This window comes from Petaurus breviceps, unplaced genomic scaffold (genome assembly GCF_028583685.1).
Source record: "Petaurus breviceps papuanus isolate PSGF00001 unplaced genomic scaffold, PetGlider_PUasm1.0 207, whole genome shotgun sequence".
Taxonomy (NCBI): Eukaryota; Metazoa; Chordata; class Mammalia; order Diprotodontia; family Petauridae; genus Petaurus; species Petaurus breviceps.
In genome coordinates, this window is record NW_027185850.1 from 4,659,583 (window position 1) to 4,681,063 (window position 21,481).

General features: G+C 41.4%; 1 protein-coding gene across 1 annotated transcript in view; it reads left to right on the forward strand.

The window, feature by feature from the left end:
- The window catches only part of LOC138164863 (prostaglandin E2 receptor EP3 subtype-like), an 87,529-nt gene extending 74,337 nt beyond the window's left edge, over positions 1–13,192 (forward strand). The window contains exon 3 of the mRNA XM_069092784.1: positions 12,043–13,192. Within this exon, the coding sequence (XP_068948885.1) occupies positions 12,043–12,261 (219 nt within the window). The 3' untranslated portion in view covers positions 12,262–13,192. The remainder of the gene's footprint in view (positions 1–12,042) is intronic.
- Positions 13,193–21,481: the final 8,289 nt, after the last annotated feature.

Genomic DNA, 21,481 nt, shown 5'->3' on the forward strand with positions numbered 1-21,481 from the left:
TCTATCTATCTATCTATCTATCTATCTATCTATCTATCTATCTATCTCTATCTATCTATCTATCTATCTCTCTATCTCTATCTATCTATCTATCTATCTATCTATCTATCTATCTATCATCTGTCTGTCTTTCATCTATCTATCTATCTATCTATCTATCTATCTATCTATCTATCATCTGTCTTTCATCTATCTATCTAATCTATCTATCTTCTATAATCTATCTGTCTGTCTCTCATCTATCCATCTATCTATCTATCTATCTATCTATCTATCTATCTGTCTGTCTGTCAGTCTATCATCTGTCATCTGTCTGTCTTCTATCTACCTATCACTGTCATCTATCTATCTATCTATCTATCTATCTATCTATCTATCTATCTATCTATCTATCTATCTACCATCATTTAGGGGCCAGATAGGAGGCAGCAGCAGCAGAGAGTGTCAGGTAATGACAGAGTCAGTGGTCAGCATTTTGGTACTTTCTTCATGTTTCCTCATTGTCGTGTTAGGTTTCACTGCCCTGTTCATCATTTTGTGCGTTCCAGCTTCAGAGGCTTCAGAGATTCTCTCTGAAGATAGTTGAGAAGAAATAAGCAATGTCATTGGCATTCGTGACTTCTCTCCATTCGTGATTTGACTCCTTCCCTTCTTAAATCTTCCTCTTGCCCACAATATTGCTGCCCCATGCCACCTCTGGTTTGTCCTTTTCATTTACTGCCATCTCTGGGTTTCAGCCTTCTTGATGGGCACAGGCATTCCACTGTTTGGTCTTCATCCACTTGATCTTGCCTTCAATACCAATGAAATTCACTCTAACATAGGATCAGATTCAGAGCTGCTGGTCCTGAAAAGTGATCTGGTCCAATCCCTTTCAGTTTACAGCTGAAGACCCAAATGTCTTGTGAGACGAATTGACTCAACCAAGTCAAATGTATAGTGAGAAACAAAGCAAGGATTTGACTCTTGGTCCTCTGACTACAAAAACTGAGCAAGCTGTCCACTGCACCACACTGCCTCTGACCTGTGTCTTTTTCTCTTCATATTCACAAATGGTTGACTTTTAAATTGGCTCGTCAGTCTCAGACAGGGTTCAACTTTGCGACAAAGTGCCAGCTCATGGGGAGAGGGAGGTGGCAGGTCTCCAGATGTCATTTCCACATCCTCCTTCCCTCTTGCTAGGGAAGTGAGGGAGATGTGTGTTTGGTGCTAATTTGTCTGGCCATTTCCCTTCAGCAGAGAACCTCCTGTACCAGTTTGCTCCCCTCCTGTTTTCTAGAAATCTGATCAGCCCTCATTGGAACAGTGCAGGGCATCTTGCTCAGAGCACACAGCTTCCCCAAAGCCAGAATGAAATAGTTATCTCTTAATAGGATGGGGGTGAGAATTCCCTAGCTCCAAGTGAGCTCATAGAAACCTGAAGAACAACTGGGAGCCAGTTGCATCTCGAGTTTCCCCAATTTGCTTTTGACTCACAAGGTATGAAATAAAGTTGTTTCCTAGGGGAGGCTGAGCTTCGGGCAATGCCCTGACTTGGCCTGACATCAAAATATTGTGGAGCTAAATGTATGCACTGAGGGCATTCTTAACCACAGGTCTGTGAACTTACTTGCTTAAAAAAAATTTGGATAACTGCATTTCAATATAATTGGTTTCCTTTGCAATCCCGTGTGTTTTATGCATTTGAAAACATGATTCCGAGAGTGACTCCAGAGGCTTCTCTAGCCTGATGGTCTAAGAGGGGCCACGACCTCCACGAGTGTCAGAGCCCCTGATATACCATGAGAGGAGGGCTAAATGTTAGTGGACAGAGCACTCACTGGTTCTGGACCTGAGTTCAAATCCTTCTTCTTAAGCTACTATTTATGTGATCTCAGGCAATTCATTTTACATCCCGGTTCATCAGTTTCTTAATCTATAAAATAAGGGTGTTAAACCAGATGGTCCACAAGTTACTTTCTTTAAATAATAATGACAATAAAAATGTAAATTTAAATAAATGTTGCAAAGTGCTTCATTCTCACAATAATCCTGGGAGGTAGGGGCTGTTATTACCCACATTTTACAGATGAGGAAATGGAGGTACATGGTAGTGAATTTACTTACTCAAGGTCGCACAGGTAAAAAAGTAACAAGAGGCTGGATTTAAACTCTAAACTTCAAATCCTCTTCTCTTCCCACTGCCATACTGGGTCCCCAAGGGTGGGAACCCAGCCTGAAGTTTGGTAGCTTCCTTTTTTTTTTTTTTTTTTTTTATCTAAATAAAATTTTTTTTTATATTTTTTGTTTTTTTTTTCCTTCTTCCTTCCTTCCTTCCTTCCTTCCTTCCTTCCTTCCTTCCTTCCTTCCTTCCTTCCTTCCTTCCTTCCTTCCTTCCTTCCTTCCTTCCTTTCCTTCCTTCCTTCCTTCCTTCCTTTCTTTTTTTTTTCTTTTTCAACACACCAGAACTTCCTCCCTCATCTCAGGGAGTCATCCCACATAATAAAGATTTTTTAAAAAAATATTTTACCTTGGGCAGCCAGGTAGCACAGCAAGGGTAGCACAGAAAGTAAAAGCACCGGCTCCAGTGTCGGGATGACCTGGAGATGGAATCCTGGGCTCAGACACTTAGTACCCACCCAGAAACACCTGGCCGTGTAACCTTGAGCAAGTTACTTAATCCCAATTGCTTAAAAGAAAAGAAAAGAAAAGAAAAAAATATTTTACCTGTTCACTTTATTTTATTTTTAAATAGCATTTTATTTTTTCTTCCCAATTACATATAAAAACAAACTTTTACATTTGCTGCTTTTCCTAAAGTTTTGAATTCCAAATTCTATTCTTCCTCCCTACACTCTCCTTTCTGAATCAATCTGATATAGAAAAAAGAGTATTTTTAAAAGAAATAAAAGGAAAAGACGGAAAAAAAAAACATCAATACATTGAAAATGGATTTTGCACAAGAGGCCTCCACTGCTTTCCTCGTTCCCACGACAACCACATAACTACAAGCACATTCCCTGCTACTCCCTGTAGGGCCACTGAGTCGTCTTTTCTTGTCCTCAGATTGATGTAATGTTCCACACCTGCGGACCTCCCCCTTCTGCAAATGAATGGGAGGGTCGGGGTGGAGTTTCCTCTCTTTTCTCTTCTTCCCCGTCTCAGTTCTTTGTAATTTTGCAACATTTGTTCCTGATGATTTTGTGGTTATTCCCATTTACAATGTTGTCATCTGGTATATGTCGCTTTCTTGACTCTACTCACTTCATTCTGTGTCAGATTGTGTAAATCTTCCTAGGCTTCTTTGTATCCATCATACTCATCATTTCTTACAGCACGACAACATTCCATTGCATTCATGTGTCACAGTTTGTTTGTCTATTTTCCAATCAAGGGGCATGGATTTTGTTTCCAATTCTTTGGTAGCTTTGTGTTTTAGCTAATTATCTTTTCTGATGCACATTAGTTGCATCTTGAGTTTAGTTAGTTAGTTAACAACATTAGGCTGTTGTTTCTTGCCAATGAAGGGTTGTAAGTGCCATCAGCAAACTCTTAAGTTTGCAAGCCTGAACCAAAGCCCTGGTTCTCCACCCCAGTGATGGCTCTTTGTACAGGTTGGTATTTTGTTTTTTGGAACCAACCGAGAGTTTTATCTGACTTACCCAGGTTGGTGAGTCATTGCCAGGGCAAATGCTTGAAGGGTAAATTCCCTTTTCTATGGCAATGTCCTGACTACTGGCATTTGGTCAATGCTGTCTTATGATCCCTTCAATCTTTTAAATGAAGGCTATGTGTCTGTAAGGGCATACGTGAGTGAGGTAATGCCCCTTCCAAAGCAAAACAGGAAGAAAAGGCATGTTTGTCCCAAGGTCAGAGAAAAAAAGGACTCAGGAAATGCCATTGACCATTTTCAAAATGGAGGCAAACTAAATCCTCAGCCTTTTTTGGGGGAGGAGGGGTGAGTGGGGAGGTGGGAAGGATGAGGTAAGGTGATACTAGACCTATCATATTATTTTGTGAGAACTCCCAGTGAAGAAACTCCAGATGTTAATTCTGATTATTTCTTGAGCTGTAATTTAGAGACTCAAAGAGTTAGAGCCTGGGACACTGAGAAGTTCGAATGGAGCCAAGATGTTTCATGGCAACGAAAGGATTTGAACCCAGATTTTCCTTATTCTATCCACTATTCCACACTGCCTTCTAAATGATCCTCCCCCCAAATGTCACCAATAACCAGGTAAATCCCTGGCTCCATACTTACTAGCTGTTACCTTGGGCAGCTTTATCAGCCTTCATGAGCCTCAGTTTTCTCATCTGTAAAATGGGAATGATAATACTCCTTAGAAACGCTACCCCACAAGATCATTTGAAGTGAACACTTTTGTAAGCCCCTTCAGTGCCACATAAATACAAACAGTTACTCCTTTTGAGAGACAGTGCACTGTGAAGGAGTCCTAAACTTGGAGCGCTACATGGCACAGTGGAAAGAACATTGAACTTTATGCCACAGGACTTGAGTTCCAATCCTACCTCTGAGCAAGGAAAGACCTGCATTCAAATCTTGACTGAAACAAAAGTTAGCTCTGGGACTTTGGTCAAAGAGATAATGCCTCTGGGCCTCTGTTTTACTCACCTGTAACATGAAGTAGTTGAACTCTAGGGCACCTGTCAACTCTATAATTCTGTAATTTTGTAGTATAAGTTGAAAATTCTGCCCCAGTCAATTTCTAGCTGAATGATGATGACCCATATATAATCATCTAGCACTTGAATTTCCCCAAGTGCAAAATGCTTGCAATGCCTATATCTTGGGGCTATGGAGAGGATTAAAGCTGATAATTTATATGAATTGCTATGTAAATGTGAGTTATTATTATTCTCCCCTAGGTTACCAACTCAGCCCTTTGTGTGCTCCCCTAACTATTCTTCTCAGGGGTCAAGAAAGAGCTTGTACTTGGAAAATAACTTAGCAAGAAATAGCATGGCGTCAATGGATGGAGGGCCAGCCTTAAAGTCAAGAACACCTGGGCACAAGAGTCTAACTGTAACATATACTCATTATACAACAAGTCACTTAGCCTCCCAACACATCAGGAAACTTCCAAAGACTATAGACAAAAATGCTGATGACCAGTCAGTGGAGCAGCGGCTGCACTAATAGTATTTGATAAAACCAAAGGTTCACACCCACCACCCAACTCCCCTCCAAAGAGGGGAAAAAAATTACACAAAAGGAATCATTCTTTAGCAGTTTTATAGGAAACATGTGATTAGAGAACTACAGCTTAAATCCAGACCTCAGCATGCTCTAGTCTAATGTTTGCTTTTACACAAGGGACCAGGAAGATGACAGTTCCAAGATCATCAATCGATCAATTATTAAGTACCTACTATGTGTGCTGCGTTAAGCATTAGGGATACAAAAGGACAAGGAACTTACAAATTGAGTGCTCCTGGAGGGACTGAGCAGCATAAATCTTCTGACTTCCACCCTCAGCTGGGCCAGGAAGTCCCAGTGACCAAGGTCAGACAGGTGGAAAGCACCAGAGCTGGGATTGATAGCCAACTTCTCTTGCTCCAGACTCAGAATGTTTTCCACCATCCCAGTTATTGTAGAGGCACTGATTGAATTAAATGGCCTCGAAGGTCCCTTTTAAGCCTGAGATTCTGGGACCTTATAACCTGCTGGAATACATTCAAGAGAAACTCATTGGCCTAGCCCAGAGCAAAGTCAGTGGCCCTGAATTGGGAGAGAAGGACACTTGAATTTCTAAACTACTTGGATTAGCACCAGCACCAGCCCAGTCTTGAGTGAAGCTGTCTTTTCTCTAGGGGTGAATCCATGACTCCAAGGAGGTTGGGACAAGGAGACTGCATCTGCCAGATTGAAGCAGCCTTGCTCTGGATCCTTAGTGTGGTGTCCTCATGAGGCTACTCTGGCCGGATCTGAAATTCTCCTGACATTCAGATGGGCAGATTAGATGAATAGCTTCCTATTACTTCATTGAAGAGTTGAAGGCAGTTAGCCATTAGAAAACTGCAATGATATTTAAACTACTATAAAATGATAAAACAGGGGAGATTTGTCCAGAGCTAGTAGCAAGTTTTAATATCCAAATCCAAAAATCAATTTATATTCTGCTTTGAATGACGTTGAATGCATTGGTTCTGAGTTTAATCTCCAAGCTAGACTTTCAAGGCCTCATTTTAACATATCAGTAAAGAATTCTTCAAATGTCTGCTTGCAAAACAACAAAGAAAGCTTTTATTATTTTTTTAAACAAAAGTAAGATTACAATACTCCAATAAATCAGTGATGTCTTCAAGATGAATGTTTCTTCCAAAGATGAAGATTTCACCCTATTCTCGTCTGTGCCTGCACATCCTCCCATAATTACAATAAAAGGGTACATTCTTCATGCTGGAGGGCTTTTGTCAATTTTCTTGGCTTTGCTGGGATAGCAAAGGAGAATCCAAAGCCCTTGCCTTGAATGTGGTCAGCCTGTCTCCTTTCTCTATCAGACATTTCTTGGATGTGCTTTCTCAGAGATCAGTTTCTCTTGACTAAATTACAGAAAATAGTGCCAGGGGTTATTTTCCAGGCACTGAAATGAGAATGTCTGATAACCAATCCTCCGCTGGCTTCATGAGCTACATTAGCTCATGAAACAGATCAAGTTGGCCATGAATACAAACCTGATCAGATTCAGTTTATGATCTTGTCTAATTTCTTTTATTTGTTCTCTTGTGTTTTTGAGAATAAACTCAGCATGAATAATATTTCCAAAGTGTCTTTTAAATTATTACCAAGTCTATTTGCTGCTTAAAAATAAAAACAAAAACACATTCAATGAAAAAGAAATGATTTTGAAGACACAGAGAGGAGTGAGGCAGAATAAAATTAGGGAAATGCTCCAAGATCACTTTCCCTAACTCACAAGATTTGTTCTTTTTAAGAACATTTTTATTTAAAAAATTTTGGGTTCCAAATTCTATCCTGCCCTCCCTCCCTCCCTTTCCCCCCCCCATCTCCCCTCCCTCAACAGGAAGCAATCAGATACAGGTTATACATGTATCATCATGTAAAACATTTCCAGATTAGTCGTTTTGTACAAATAAAAAGAAAGAACAAATGAAAGAAAGTGAAAAGTAGAATGCTTCATTCTATATTCAAACAATATCAGTTCTTTCTCTGGAGGTGGATAGTACATATCATTAGTTTTTTGGGACTGTCAGATCATTGCATTGCTGAGAATAGCAAGTCATTCACATTCTTCATCGAACAATGATGTTGTTATTGAGTATAATGCTCTGGTTCTGTTCACTTCATTATGGATCAGTTCATGTAAATCCAGTTTTTTCTGAAATCATCCTACTTGTCATTTCTTATAGTACAAAAGTATTGCATTACAATTATATACCATAGCCTATTTAGCCATTCCTCAATGGGTGGGCATCCATCTGATTTCCAATTCTTAGCCACTACAAAAAGAGCTGTTATAAATATCCCCCCCACCCCGACTTTTTTGGAAAGTCTTTGAGATATAGACCTAGGAGACCTGGGAGTGGTATTGTTGGATCCAAGGGTATGAGCGATTTTATAGCCCTTTGATCATAGTTCCAAATTGCTTCCCAGAATGATTGGATCAGTTCACAACTCCATCAACAATCCATAAATGTCCCAGTTTTCCCACCTGCCCTCCAACATCCAACATTTTTCTTTTTTTTGTCATATTAGCCAATCTCAGAGCTATTTTAATTTGCATTTCTCTAAGCAGTAGTGATTTAAAGTATTTTTATATGACTATAGATAGCTTTGATTCCTTTGAAAACTGCCTGTTCATATCCTGTGACCATTTATCAATTGGGGAATGTCTTGTATTATTATTTTGACTCAGTTCTCTATATATTTGAGAAATGAGGTCTTTATCAGTGATACTTGTTGCAAAATTTTTCCCCCAGTTTTCTGCTTTCCTTATAATTTTGGCTACATTGGTTTTGTTTGTACCAAAAACTTTTTAAAATTTCATATAATCAAAATTATCTATTTTAGATTTTATAATTCTCTCTATATCTTCTTTGGTCCTAAATTCTCCCTTCATCCATAAATCTGCCAGATAAACTGTTTCATGCTCTCTTAATTTGCTTTTGGTATCACCCTTTATGTGTAAATAATATTCCCATTTTTTCCTTATCTTGGTAGTCAGTGTGAGATATTGGTCTACACCTAGTTTCTACCATACTGTTTCCCAGTTTCCCCAGCATTTTTTGTCAAACAGTGAGTTTTTCTTCCAAAAGACAAGATTATTTCAAAGAGCAAGTGAGGTCTTGGGAGTGTTGGTGTGGCCCAATAGAGAGTGCTGGCTTGGAAATTAGGAAGTCCTGGCTGTATGGACTTAAAAAAGTCACTCAAGGTATCAGTGGAGTGGCACCAGACATGTCTCTTAAACTCTGAGTGACAGAGGACTTGTTGTTTCTGTATTAGGAGAAGTGGTTTTCAACTGAGGAGTTCCCCACATGGGAGAAAGCATAAGATCAGAACAAAAAAGTTTGAAAAAAGTTATCTGATAGCAGATGAAAGACATAAGATCTTTCTGCATCCCTCCCACCTCCCCCATTATCTTAGAATTGTTCTGTACCTGCTTAAAGGTACACATGAAGTTTCTCCCCTACAGAATATAAGCTCTTGAAGGCAGGGACCATTTCTGTATCCTTAATACCCGGCATACAATAAGGAAGGAAGGGTACAAGCATTTATTAAGCACCTACTATGTATTAAATACTATGTCCACCCACTGCTTTATCTCATTCAATCTTTACAACAATGGGGGGTGCTATTATTATCCTCATTTTACAGATGAAGAAACTGAGGTAGACAGATATTGACTGACTTGCCCAGTGTCACATAAGTAGTAAGTATCTGAGGCTGGATTTGAACTTGGGTCTTCCTGACTTTAAGTCTAGCACCTTCCTTGTCCACAAGGTTACCTAGCAATCTCTGGTAATTATGGGATTGCACCATCCAAGAGCTGGAAGGGATTTGAAAGGCCCTCTTGTCTATCCTCCTCTCACTTAACAGACAAAGGTTTCCTCTTGAAGCAGGAGGGAGTCATTTTAGGACAGATTTTAGGGAGAAAAAAATTGGCATTTGACTTAGGCCCTCCCACAATGTGGATTGCAGCCCATCTATGCCATCATATCTGACATCTACCTGGGTGTCTCCATATATACTCAGGTGTTTTTCCCAGTGCTCTGGAGACCTGCCTTTAGGTCAAGGGTTAGCAATGTGAATATCTGTTAGCTGGATTTCCCTATAATTTAGGTCTTTTTTGTAATTGTATGTATGCCATTTTATGCATTTTTGTTTTGCATTTTATGCAATTTTATTCTGGGGAATACATCATCATTAGTCTGTAAACATTTGTTAAGTGTGTGCTATGTTCCAGATTTGGAAATATAAATACAAAAGAAAGACAATCACTTTTCTCCAGGAACTTCGGATCTGATGCAGGAAGGAAGCTGGAAAGGGGTTGGGGTAGGGGAGGAGAAGGTACCCAACCAGATAGGATAGGAGGAGGGTGGGGATGATGAACTCAGTCAGAGAAGTTTCAGAATAGTTCAGACAGCTGAGAAGTGAATATTGATGAGCTGAGCTCTCCCCTTCCACGGGAGCTTGCTGTTCATGGCCCCATCCTCCAATCAGAGAGGCAGAGAGGGAGGTAGATAGAGCCCAAGTCCAATGAGATCTCACAGACTGATGAGGTGGTCCCAATAATGAGCATTTGGGGCATGGGAGAGAAGTCAGCCAGGAAAGGCCCAAAGTAATGTAGCCAGGTGCTGAATGAGGAGATGTTGAAGTGAAGGCTTGGAGTTCGTGGCTCCATCCTCCAATCAGAAAGGCTCTGGGGTCACAAGGTGGTTTCACCAGCCTTTCAACCAAGGCATCCAGGACACAGAAGAGATCTAGAGCCCCTGCTCTAGGTCCTTCTATATCTCAACCATGCCAGGACATTGTTCATCCTGTTCCCTACCCCCCCTCAACAAGTGACCAATCTCCACGTTCATACAGGCCTTTCGTGATACCATTTTTTTTTTACTGTCATACTCAGTTGCTGCAACTCGTTTTTAAAAGTCATTATGCTAATGCATTTTATCTTTCCATTGCTGTAACTTCTGGAAAAGAAAAGAATCATCTCCTTCCCTCCCCCCATGCCCTCCAGATGGAATCCCCCCCTTTTAACAAAGGGAAATAATTGAAAGCAGTGTCTGCCATTGACTTTGTATAAGTAGTACGTTCCAGTAGCCCTCCGCCTCTTTGAGAGTGAAGAGCAGGGGTCCATTTGTTCTCTACAGCCCTTGCTAGTTTTCATTTATGTCCAGTTCAGCTGCCATTTGGCGGTCTCCACAGTCCGTTGTTGTAGTCTTGGGTCTATCATTCTCTTGGTTCTCCTTTCACTCCACCTTGCTGCATGCAGATCTTCTCATGCTGGCCTGAATTCCACATACTTGCCATTTCTTACTTACTGGACAGTAACATTCTGTTATGTTCAGATATCATAGGGTTTTTTGGTTCTATTTTGTTTTGTTTTCTAGTCTTTCCATCAATTAAAGGACACCCGCATTGCTTCCTTTTTTATTATAAAGAAAGATCAGTATATGGGTATTTTGGCACATAGCATATGTTTCCATATTTGAGTTGGTAAAGAAGCATCTATTAAGTGCCTTGTGTGTGTTAGGTGCTTGACCAAGAGCTGGGGATACCAAAAAAAGACCCAAACCATTCCTTCCTTTAAGGATCTCACAGCTTAATAGAGAAGACAACAGGCAAACAACTTTATACAAGAGATATAGAAGAGAGAAATTGGAAATAATCGCAAAAAGAAAGCCCTGCCATTTGGGGGATAAGGAAGGTGTTTTGGTGAAAAGTCAGATCCTGACTGGGACTTGAAGGAAGTCAGAGAGGTCAGGAGATGGAGATGAGGAGGGAGAAGATCCCAAGCATGGGGGACAGACAGGGAAAATATGTGGAGTCAGGAAATGTGTGAGTTTCCTGGAGTCTATGTCCAAGAAGGGGTAACTGGGTGAAAGGCTGAAAGTTTAGCCACATAATTTAATTAACATGCAGGAAGCTTGGAACAATTCATAACCCCACTGGCAGTATTTTAGTATGTCTGACTTTCCAAATCCCTTACAGAATTGTCACTTCCTGGTGGGTTTTTTTTTTTTGGTCACATGCACTGATTTGCAGGTGAAACCTCAGAATTATTTTAATTTGCATTTCTACTTGTGGGAAAAAAAATCTTTCCTTGCATTTTTAGCCAAATCCATCAGAAGCATATTCTTATGAAAGTACCTTCTATTTGGATGGAAATTATGACCTTTTCCCTCAAGCAGTTTCCAACTCACATTTTCTAGTAATTGTAAAACAAAAGATGAAATTCCATGAAAACAGTAAACAAAACATCTAGTTTCTGTTTGTGTTTTAAGAATTATTAAACAAAGACATTGAGGTTAAATATCAGTGCATGTATCTTTGGAGAAGATGTTTTCTAGAAACTAATTATTCCCATGAACACCTGGGAAACAAAAGGAATACCTCACTAGTTGTAGATGATAAAAAGACATTCCATTTTTTAATTTGGATACCATAAACTTTCTCTAATGATCTAGCTACTCCCTCTGCCTTCTTTGAGTACACTGCCTAGTTTGATTAAAAGTGTCAAATACCTACCTGTATGTCTCAAGCAAGCAAACAACAAACATGATCAGGTTTTAAAAATTTAGGGGAAAAAAGATTGTCTACATCTTGTCACATTTTTTTCTGGTGCAAAGTCTTTGATGGGTCAAGAAGAGAACAGCATAACTGGCTGACCAAACAAGCTAGCCATACCTCCAGGGGTTTGAAATTTTAAGAGAAATTTCTGTATGGGGATATTGAAGTGGTAGACCCGGGGACTAGTCCTGTGGTAAAAGACTCTAGGCTTAGAAAGAATCCCTCCCAGAAGGGAGAATAAGAGAGTTTCTCTCACTTTATTTCCTTCCCCCCTTCCACTGATAATTCAGCAGGGAGAAGAGGCCGGTTTGAGACAAGGCATCCATTGGGAAGTAGAGAATGACATGTTGAGGACAAATATAGATGAACACAGACCCAGACAGATACAGAAGGACGGCTACCTGGAGGAGGAATCGACTTCAAAGGATTTCCTTTGTGCTAGAGAGACATGCAGGTTATGGATTCCACAAAGACACCTGTCCTCAGAGATCAGCAGAAAGCTACACTGAAAGGAAACTTCATGAAGACTTTGTAAGAGAGAAAAGGACATCCGATAACCAGGAACTGTGAGGTACCCCTTTGTCACATGTATTCTCTACCTCAGTACCCTTATATTTTGAACCCACTCTCCCCAAGGACATGGTGTATGCAAGGGGACAGAGATGTTTTTGCAACTACTGGCTATACCTTCTCAGTAAATACATTTTCAAAAAACTAATTATATCTGACTGATTCAGCATCAAAGGGGATAGAAACTCCTATATTCAGGGTACAGTTACTCCTGGGCTCCTGAGAATAGTAGTTTGCTGCCCTTTGGGTGTCTGGTCCACCAATGTGGATAGAAATTGGCAAAGTAGCCAGAGAGTGGGTGCTAAATAACACAGCTAAGATTCCAATGCATGTTTGAACATCTTTTTTAAAATTGCTTTTTCTATTGTGAACTTAATAATCCATAATAAAAACATTTCAGTTATATAAAGAGAAAGATTTTATAAGAAATAGAATTTTATTATGTACAGTTTATTTTTTTAAGAACTATCCATATGACCTGCTTACAGTAGAAGTCTGAGCTACAGTGCATGAAGCTGTTGATGTCAGTGTGGATGAAGAGGGCCCCCAGGAGGGGCCCAGGGAGGCCTTCTGGCCTGTAGAGAAGTGAACAGGCCCAGGCTGGAAATGCTCTCATGGTGCTTGGTAATGAAGTATAAGAAATCCCCGCATTTCCATTCTGAGTGAGATGGAGAGACCCAGTTCCTGTGTGTGTGTGCATGCATGTATGTGTGTGCACACGTGTGTATATGTAGGTATGTGCATATACGTATACACATATACACATGTTTAGATATATATTTAATAAGATGTAACAAAACTGCTGTATTTGTATCCTCCTCTGTACTTTTTTGTTCTCTCTCTGAATTAAAAGGTTTTTATTGATGTGTGTGTGTGCGTGCACACGTGGATGTATTTGTGTATCCATTTGATTCTTTATCTGAAAACTATTTGTTTATTCCCATTGGTTGTTTATGAATTGGGAAATGGCTCTTGGTGTTATATATTTGTGTTAATTCTCTACATATCTTAGAGATCAGACCTTTAATGATGAAACTCAATGCAGAATTTTCTTACTCTCTAGTTTCTCTTATTCATGCAAACCATCACTTTTATGTAAGTAGAATAATCCCCTTGACCTTTTAGAATCTTTTCTATTCTTTATTTGATTAGGGTTCTCCCAGCCAAAGCTGTAAAAGACATCTTCTTCTAGTCTTCATTTTTTAAATGATGCAACTTATTATATTTAGGTTGCATGCCAATTTAGAGTATCATTATTGCATAAAATAGCAGATCATGCTCTAAATCTGTCTTCTCCCATTTTCCCAGAAGTACATAGGACCATAGATTTAGAGCTACAAGAGATCTCAAAATCCTTTCGGTTCAATGTCCTAATTTTACAGATGAGGACACTGAGACTTCTAAAGGTCCTCCAGGGAATGGTCCTTGAGGTTTAGATTCAAACCCAGGTCCCCTGGCTCCAGGGCCAATGCTCAGTGCTCCTTCCCCTATACCATGCTGCTTTCTTGCCTTGTCACAAAGCCAGTCCTTCTCCCAGGGACAGACTCATGGGTTTATCAAACACTGAACTATTTATTATTTTCTATTGTTTTTTTTCCTTGCTTATCTAATCTCTTCCATTGACCTCTCTGTGTGTTTTGTTTTGTAAGTGGTACTAAATGGTTTTGATGAGTAATGCCTCATAGCTGGAAGTCTGGTAATATGATCACCTCCTCATCTGGACTTTTTCCTGATTATTTCCCTTGAGATTCTAGATCTTTCTGCAGCCTCTTTCTACTCCTCTTGCATTTTGTCCTCTTTTGGGTTGTCTGAAATTCTCCTTTATTTGACATCATTCTGAATCATCACCACCAGAATATTGTTATTAGAAGGCTGGGCCTTTGCAGGCAGAATAGCTGTGGATCATTGAAGGCACAAGGGAATTTCCCACATGCAATCCAGTTATCTCTTCTTTTTCACTCTGTGCCTTGCCCATTATCCACCCGTGATGTCTGTTCAAGATAGAAGTACAGATAGGCTAGCCCTGCACTGCAGAATTTGAGCATTTTGTCTCCAGAAGGAAGAGCTAGACCCAAAACCTGGAAATTGTAAACAGGCTTGAAAGGATAACCTGTCTGACAATTGAAGTGATTTCAAGGCTGGGCTGGGAGGAACGGAGTTTTCCCATCCTGGAGATTGTCAAGCAAAGGTCGGGCAATCTCTTCTTGAGTATATTGTGATGGGGCATATATGGATTGGGCTAGATGGGCTCTCCCAACCCTGAAACCCTAATGATCATTCAACTGTACATCATGGTCTACAAAAGTTATTCACCTACTTGCGTCATCCTATGTGGCTTTCTAGGCCAATCTCTCTTGTGTGGCAATGGAACTAACTGAGAGAGTTCCACTGAATTCTGGGGTTCAATGTAATCAGCAGAGAGCGATGTTTGAATAAGAGCATCTAGAAGGCTTTACTGCCTCTAGGGAATCCCTCTTTCATTTGGACTCTCTGTAAGACGTCCTCCATGACACTAATAGTTCTTCAAGAACCCGTCTCACTGTTTCATGTCTTGTTTGATGCTGATCATTAGAGGATCTTTACATATGCATATGGAAAACCTTGAATGATAATTGAATTTCCCAAGAGATGATGGTTCTTGTCACTCTGGTACAGGGTGATGCCAACACCAATTCTTTTATGTGTTTCTCCAAGTAACAGAGATGCACTCTCCCCCTTTTATCTGACTCCAACATTTATCCATTGATTTCATTTATAATGTGACTATCGGTACAGATGCAGTTTGGCTCCCCCAGTAGCACATCAACTTGTTAGCCATCAGACAAAGGTTTCACATGGAGAGATCTAACTGGTAAACAAATCTTTGTAGATTTCTTAAGAACTGGTGATCTTTCTCCTTTTCAATTGTCATTGTAGGAGTAGAACGGGGCACATAGGACATAGGGCCATCGTGTTGAATTTGGAAGCAAAGGACTGGGGTTGGAATCCCACCTCTGTTTCTTACTACCTGTAGGACTTTGGACAATTCACTTTACTTCTGTGCCTCAATTTTCTCATCTGTATAATGAGGGAGTTGGGCTAGGGGGCCTCTAAGATCCCCCCCCCCAATTCTTCGATACCATCAGAGAGGAGCAGGCAGAGGAGTAGATGCCATGGCCAGGATGGGCAAAGGGGTTATGTCAGGGCCAACCATCTGCTGAGACTTTCTCAATACCTGCTCTGGTCTCCACATCCTTCAACCCCTTTCCCATCCACCAGCTGGAAAATCTGCTTTCACTTTAATGAAGGAACTGATAAAAGAGGAGAGGAAAACATGGTGTCCTACATTGAAAGTGTTTCAGTAGGAACACTTTCTAACTCCCTCACATTCATGTTCAAGAACATACAAATGGAGAAATGACCTATGTGATTCTGGTGGCATTGGTCAATGTGTATGTCTGCCATCATCGCTGGAGAGGCTCATACTGTTGTGGGAAAAGCACTGGATTTGGATTCCAGAGAGCTCATTTCTGATTATGGCTATGGACACATCATAGCAGTTGGGACTGTTGGCAAGTCATCTAATTTTAACACTTGGTATTTAGCAGCCAATTGCAAAGTATATTATTGTAGACCTGATCTCAGTTGAATCTCACAGTGACCCTTTGACGTAGGTAGGTACTGTGGACATTGTTATTTCCATTTTACAGATGAGGAAAAACTTGGGTTCTGAGAACTTAAGTGACTTTTTGTAACAGCAACCATGCTAGCACAGAGGGTAAGCTGCTAGGACAGGTTCTTTGACCTAAAGGAAAGACAGATGAAAAGGGGTTAATGATATTACTTTAATTAACAGACAGATAAGTACAGATAAGTAAAAAGAAGTGAATATCCAAGAGAGAATCCAATGGACAGGGCTCCAACTGTCTAAATAGAGTAATAGATACCTAATCACTAGACAAAGGAGCACCAGCATCTGGGTTCGGAATCAGCCAGGGGGCTTGTTAAAGGAACAGGAATCTAAGATCTTGCCTGCCCCTTGGCCCTTTGATAGGCTTAAGTGACTCTGAGAACCTTCTCTGATTTGAAAATATACTCTGCCCCCTAATAGGCTGAGATCACCTGGAGCCTGTGGCAGGAGCCTTGTTTTTAAGGAATGCCCACACCTTCTTGCTTTGTGATTGGTCAGTGGGTCAATAGGGCTGTGATATTCTCTGATCCAGGAGAAGGCTATATATACCCTGATGTGAGGCTTTGTTTTGGGGCTCACTTTGGTAAGAGTTGTGTGATTTGACCAGACAAGACTCTGGGCAGCCGTTGAGCCCCCCAGCTTTGAAAACCCAGATGTTGGTGCTTCCCTCTCTGGTAACTGACTAAGTATGGATGTAATGGTCAGACAGCAGGAAGCCTGTCTTCTGATCTCTTTCTCTGTCTGCTTGTAACTTTTGCTTGTAACTTGTTTGTGTTCTCTGAAGTTCTGGGTGCTGACCTTTTCCCCCTGAACTAGGTAAATGACATATGTTTGGTTAAAACAAGATTTTTAACCTATTTTGAGTTGCTTTCCTTTAGAAAAGCAGATCTAAGAACCTGTGTTGGCAGCCGCCAGGGTGCTTGCTGCTATAGGGCTTCTTAACAATGGCTACCCAGTCTGGGCAAATCACAAAGAAACATTCTTCCCATGAGTGAGCTTCAAAGCAAAATACCAATCTCCCAGGATAGATAGTTTTCAACTAGTAGGCTCAGTCAGAAGGCATGACAACATGTGACCTAATTGGCCCAGTCCCAAAGGGTGTGAAAGCCTTCCTACAAGCAAGCCTTTCTACAAGCAAGCTTCCCCTTAGGTAAGTTCCTCGGCAATATAAATTTCCCTGCATATATAGTTTTTGCCTGATGGGCTCTTTGTGACTCAGGATGTCACAATTGTGAACTGGGATGGAGCTCAAAACAGCAAGACATCCATGATTGAAATACCTGTGCACTTTTAGACCCAGGAACATGGCCCTTGTTCCAAGAGAAAAGAGAGATACATGTGGTCACATAGGCCTATGAATGGACAGGGAAGATCTTATATTCCACTATCCCCACATTTGTCCATGATCGCCACAGGTGGCACCCAAAGCCATGTCTGACTGACTTCAAGTATGGCGCTCGACTTACTATTCTATGTTGCACAGTGAACCTCTTTGAGATTTTGTTTCTCCATCTGTAAAATGGGATAGCAATGCTATCTACTTTGCAGTGTTGCTATGAATAAAAAACCACTTTGGAAAGCTGGGAGTCTCACAGAAGTGACTCATCCATTGGTTCAGTCAGACTTTATGAAGTGCTTGTTGTTTCTATGAGTTCAGATCCCAGAAGAACGGGTTCAAGTTTTGCCCCTGACACAGACTGACTGACTCTGGTCAAGATGCTTAGCACCTGTCAGCAGTCTAGGCAGCTCTCTATAGTCACAGGATGCAGAAATGGTGTGCATGTGAGAGTTCCCCACATCAATGAAAACTCAGGCCCTATCCCTATCTGAACTGTCCAGAATGGGCCCTTGAAAGTGACACAGAGATGCTCCAGATGAAGAAGAAGAATGAAGTGATGAGGACTTGGGAGAAGAAAAGCCCCCCCCCGGGAATGCTGAGCACCAGGGTCTGTGGCCACCTCGGAAAACAACGGCCATCCACTGAGACAGTCTTTGCAGACAAAGACCACGTATTTGCATCGTCAGCAAACCCATGCTTGGAAGGTAAATGAAATTTGTATTAATGAGCTGAGACAACTGGAAACTCCCAACAAATACTGCATCTTTCTGACTGCAAAATGCAAAACTCCACTTCCCAGAGGGATCACTTTGGCCGATCAGCATTAGATCCTTGTGATTTCCAAGGTCATGGAGGGCAGTGATGGGGAAGCTCATAGAAAGGCTTGGGCTTTTCACCAAGAAGTAGGTGTTCCTCACCCACCTGCCTGGCAGGTGCTTTCTCAGGCCAATGAACTCAGGCTCCAGGTGCCCCTGCTTTGAAAGAGTTACTGGCAGATACATACACTCCCATATGCCCTATAGCCATGGTGAGTCAAGCATACTCAAACAGAATAAAAAAAGACAAAAGTTAACTAATCCAAGGATGTAAAAACACGATGACTGTCTGCAAGCATGTGAAGGGCCCTCCTTTAGAAGAGGGGAGAGAGGTAGTACATGTTTCCCAGGACCACAGAATCAGAAACATGGGTTAAAGCTGTAAAGAGACCAAGGTGGGCTTGGATCAGGGAAGTCTTCCAGACATTCACAGAACAGTCCGATGGATGGACTGGCCCAGGAGGCTGGGACTCCACTTCCTTTGAGTTAAGAGGAGGTTGGATATTGTAAATGAGGAAACAGAGGCCCAGAGAAGTTAAAAGAGGGAAGGTTTGGACCCAGTTCCTCCTCCTTTCAAGTCCAGCACCAAACTAGCTACCTCTTTGTAATCCTTAAAAAAATCTAGAAATATGATCTCTCATTCTCCTTCCTGATTGGATCGGTGAGATCAGTGCTGCTAAGCATGTTTTATATAGTGACCTCCTGCTTATCTAGAATGGGATGCTCTGGTAAATTTAATGCCTTAGTTGACCAGGAGGTTATCTTTCTGTGATGATTCAGAATGCACTTCAGATCTTCCCAAGGCATTAAGGCCATGACAATGAACAGCCATGGTCATTTTTTGGTATGTGGAAACAAATTCTGGCTCTGTGAGTGACCAGGTTGTTTGGAGTCTGGACTAATGGGAATTTATTGCTGCTAGCATTTAAACCATAATCAGTAAGAAAACATTGTCTGCCATAATTCAGCTGATTAGAACGTTTTTATTTCTCAATTTTGTTCCCTACACCAGATTTCAGAGGCAGCAGTTGAAGGTTAGCCAATTGTCTAATATTTGAGATCATCCTGGGGTCATTTATTTGCTTTCCCATCACTCCTATGGACTTAAATATCACAATGTCAAGATTTCCTGTGGACATGGTGTTGGGGTAGGAAAGAGGATGGTGGAAGGTATGGAGCGTGGGAGCAAGGTTGTGAAGTGTGCTTAGTTTGGGAACAGAGGTCTCAGGTTGGAAGACAGCTCAGAGATTCTCTGGTCTTCTTCCCCCTCATTTTACAAAAGGAAAAATGGAAGAGAAAAGTGACTTAGCCAAGGTCACAAGTAGCAAGTCTAGGATTCCAACCAATGTCTTCTGACACCAAATAGGACTTCTTCCCTGATATCACATGGTCCTGCAGGACGTGGAAGGTGCTTGCCCCAGCTGGCAGAATACAAAGATGGAAGAAAAATCATAATAACCTGGGTGTAGAGGAGCCAGAGTCTGTCTCATGGGCCAACCTTGTGCCGTTATCCAATTTCATTCTGATTAAAGAAATATTTATTAAGGACTATGAGCAATCACACTGTTTGGTGCTGATGGTAATGGGGTTCAGAGAGAAGGAGCCCCTAATGCTAGTTAAGACATTACCCTTACCCTTATGGTATTTATGCCTCAGTAAAGAAGACCCTTGCATATGTATCAGGGAGGAAAGGGAGACCAAGGAACAAGCTTTTATTAATTACCTACTGTGTGTTGGGCACTGGGCTAAGTGCTTAATGAATATTATCCCATTTGCTCCTCACAACAATCCTATGAGGAAGATTCTATTGTTAACCATGTTTTACAGTTGAAGAAACGGAGGCAGATGTAGTTAAGTGACTTGGCCAGGATCATACAGTTAAGAAGTGTCTGAGGCAGGATTTGAGCTCAGGTCTTCCTGTGGGACTTTGACACCAAGCTGTCTAGGTTGATCACAGAACCCCTGAGTAATTGATTTTTTCCTCTTTTCCTCCTCAATGTAAGGGTTAGTCAATTTTTTAAAATGCGGGATTAAGGTCTCAAGGAAGGGTAGAGAAAAGGTTTGAAGAAGTCCTTTGATCAATGTAGGGCAGCCAGCCATGGGGCAGCTCAAGGCTCAAACACAACCCTATTGCCCTCTAAAAATCAACATACCCTGTGTGGTGTCAATGAGGCTAGATAGCTCTGAGCAGTGGGAGCTTGGACAGCTGTGGAAGATAAATCCAATCCTGATGAAGGAATCACTTGACTCTTGGGGCAGGTAATTTCTCTCTTCTTTCTTCCCCATGCCCTCATCATCTAAGCTAATGAGTGAGACACTACCTCCCCCCCCCCTCCCTGCCAACAGGGGCAGGGAACCCAGCAGAACAAGGCCAGTAGAGATGCTGCCCTTAGGGAGAACAATGACAGGGTACCAGGAGAAGAGGAAGCCCATGAGTGCTCAAAGCATCATAGATGGGAGTTGTCTTGGCTACATGATTTCATAAGCATGTGTCTCTCTAATGCATTTTATGTGTCTTATAATATATTCCAGCTTCCAGCTTAATCCTCACAAAAATCATCTTGGAAAGTTACTCCCGAGGAAAAGGGGACAATTATCTCTCCCGGTCCCATGCAGGACAGGCAAGCCAGCCTAGCTGAAATAGTCAGGCCCCCTGAGGTGGAGATGGAAGGCAGGACATGCAAGGCAAGTCAGACCCCCATCACCACCTGGACACCATCTCCTCTAAGATCCTGATGGAGATGGCCCAGGACGCTGAACCAGAGAGCCTTGGGAATAGCCAGGCTGCCAGCCCAGTGCCCTCAGTCACCATCTTGGGAAGCACCCCTATGGGAACTTCTCCTGCTCTGGTTACAGCCATATCTACTGAAGACCCAGAAAAGGAAATTCTTGTCACCAAAGTCCTGAGCCTGTCAAACGTTCACCATCAGAAACTGATATGATTGATCAATGAAAATGACATAAAAAAGCCTAGCATCAACATCTGTTTTGTGACTACACCCTGAGGACTGTGGGACCTTTCCATCTGACATACAGATGTGCTGTCTTCCCCGTTAGAATATAAACTCCTTGGGGCAGGGACTGTCTGACTTCTTTGGGGATTCCAGACTCTTAAAACAATGCTTGGCACAGAGCAAGCACTTATGTGTTTTGTACATTCATTCGCCCATTCTTTCATTGTGTGCCCATTGTTCCCACCAATGAATGCTGGAACACTTTGTAGGAGAGCACATCCCAGGCTTGATTGGGGGAACGAATGTTTTACGGTGACCATTTTCAGACAACATCTCAGTCAATGCTTTGGCTTTGAGCTGATCATGTTCTCCAGCTAACTT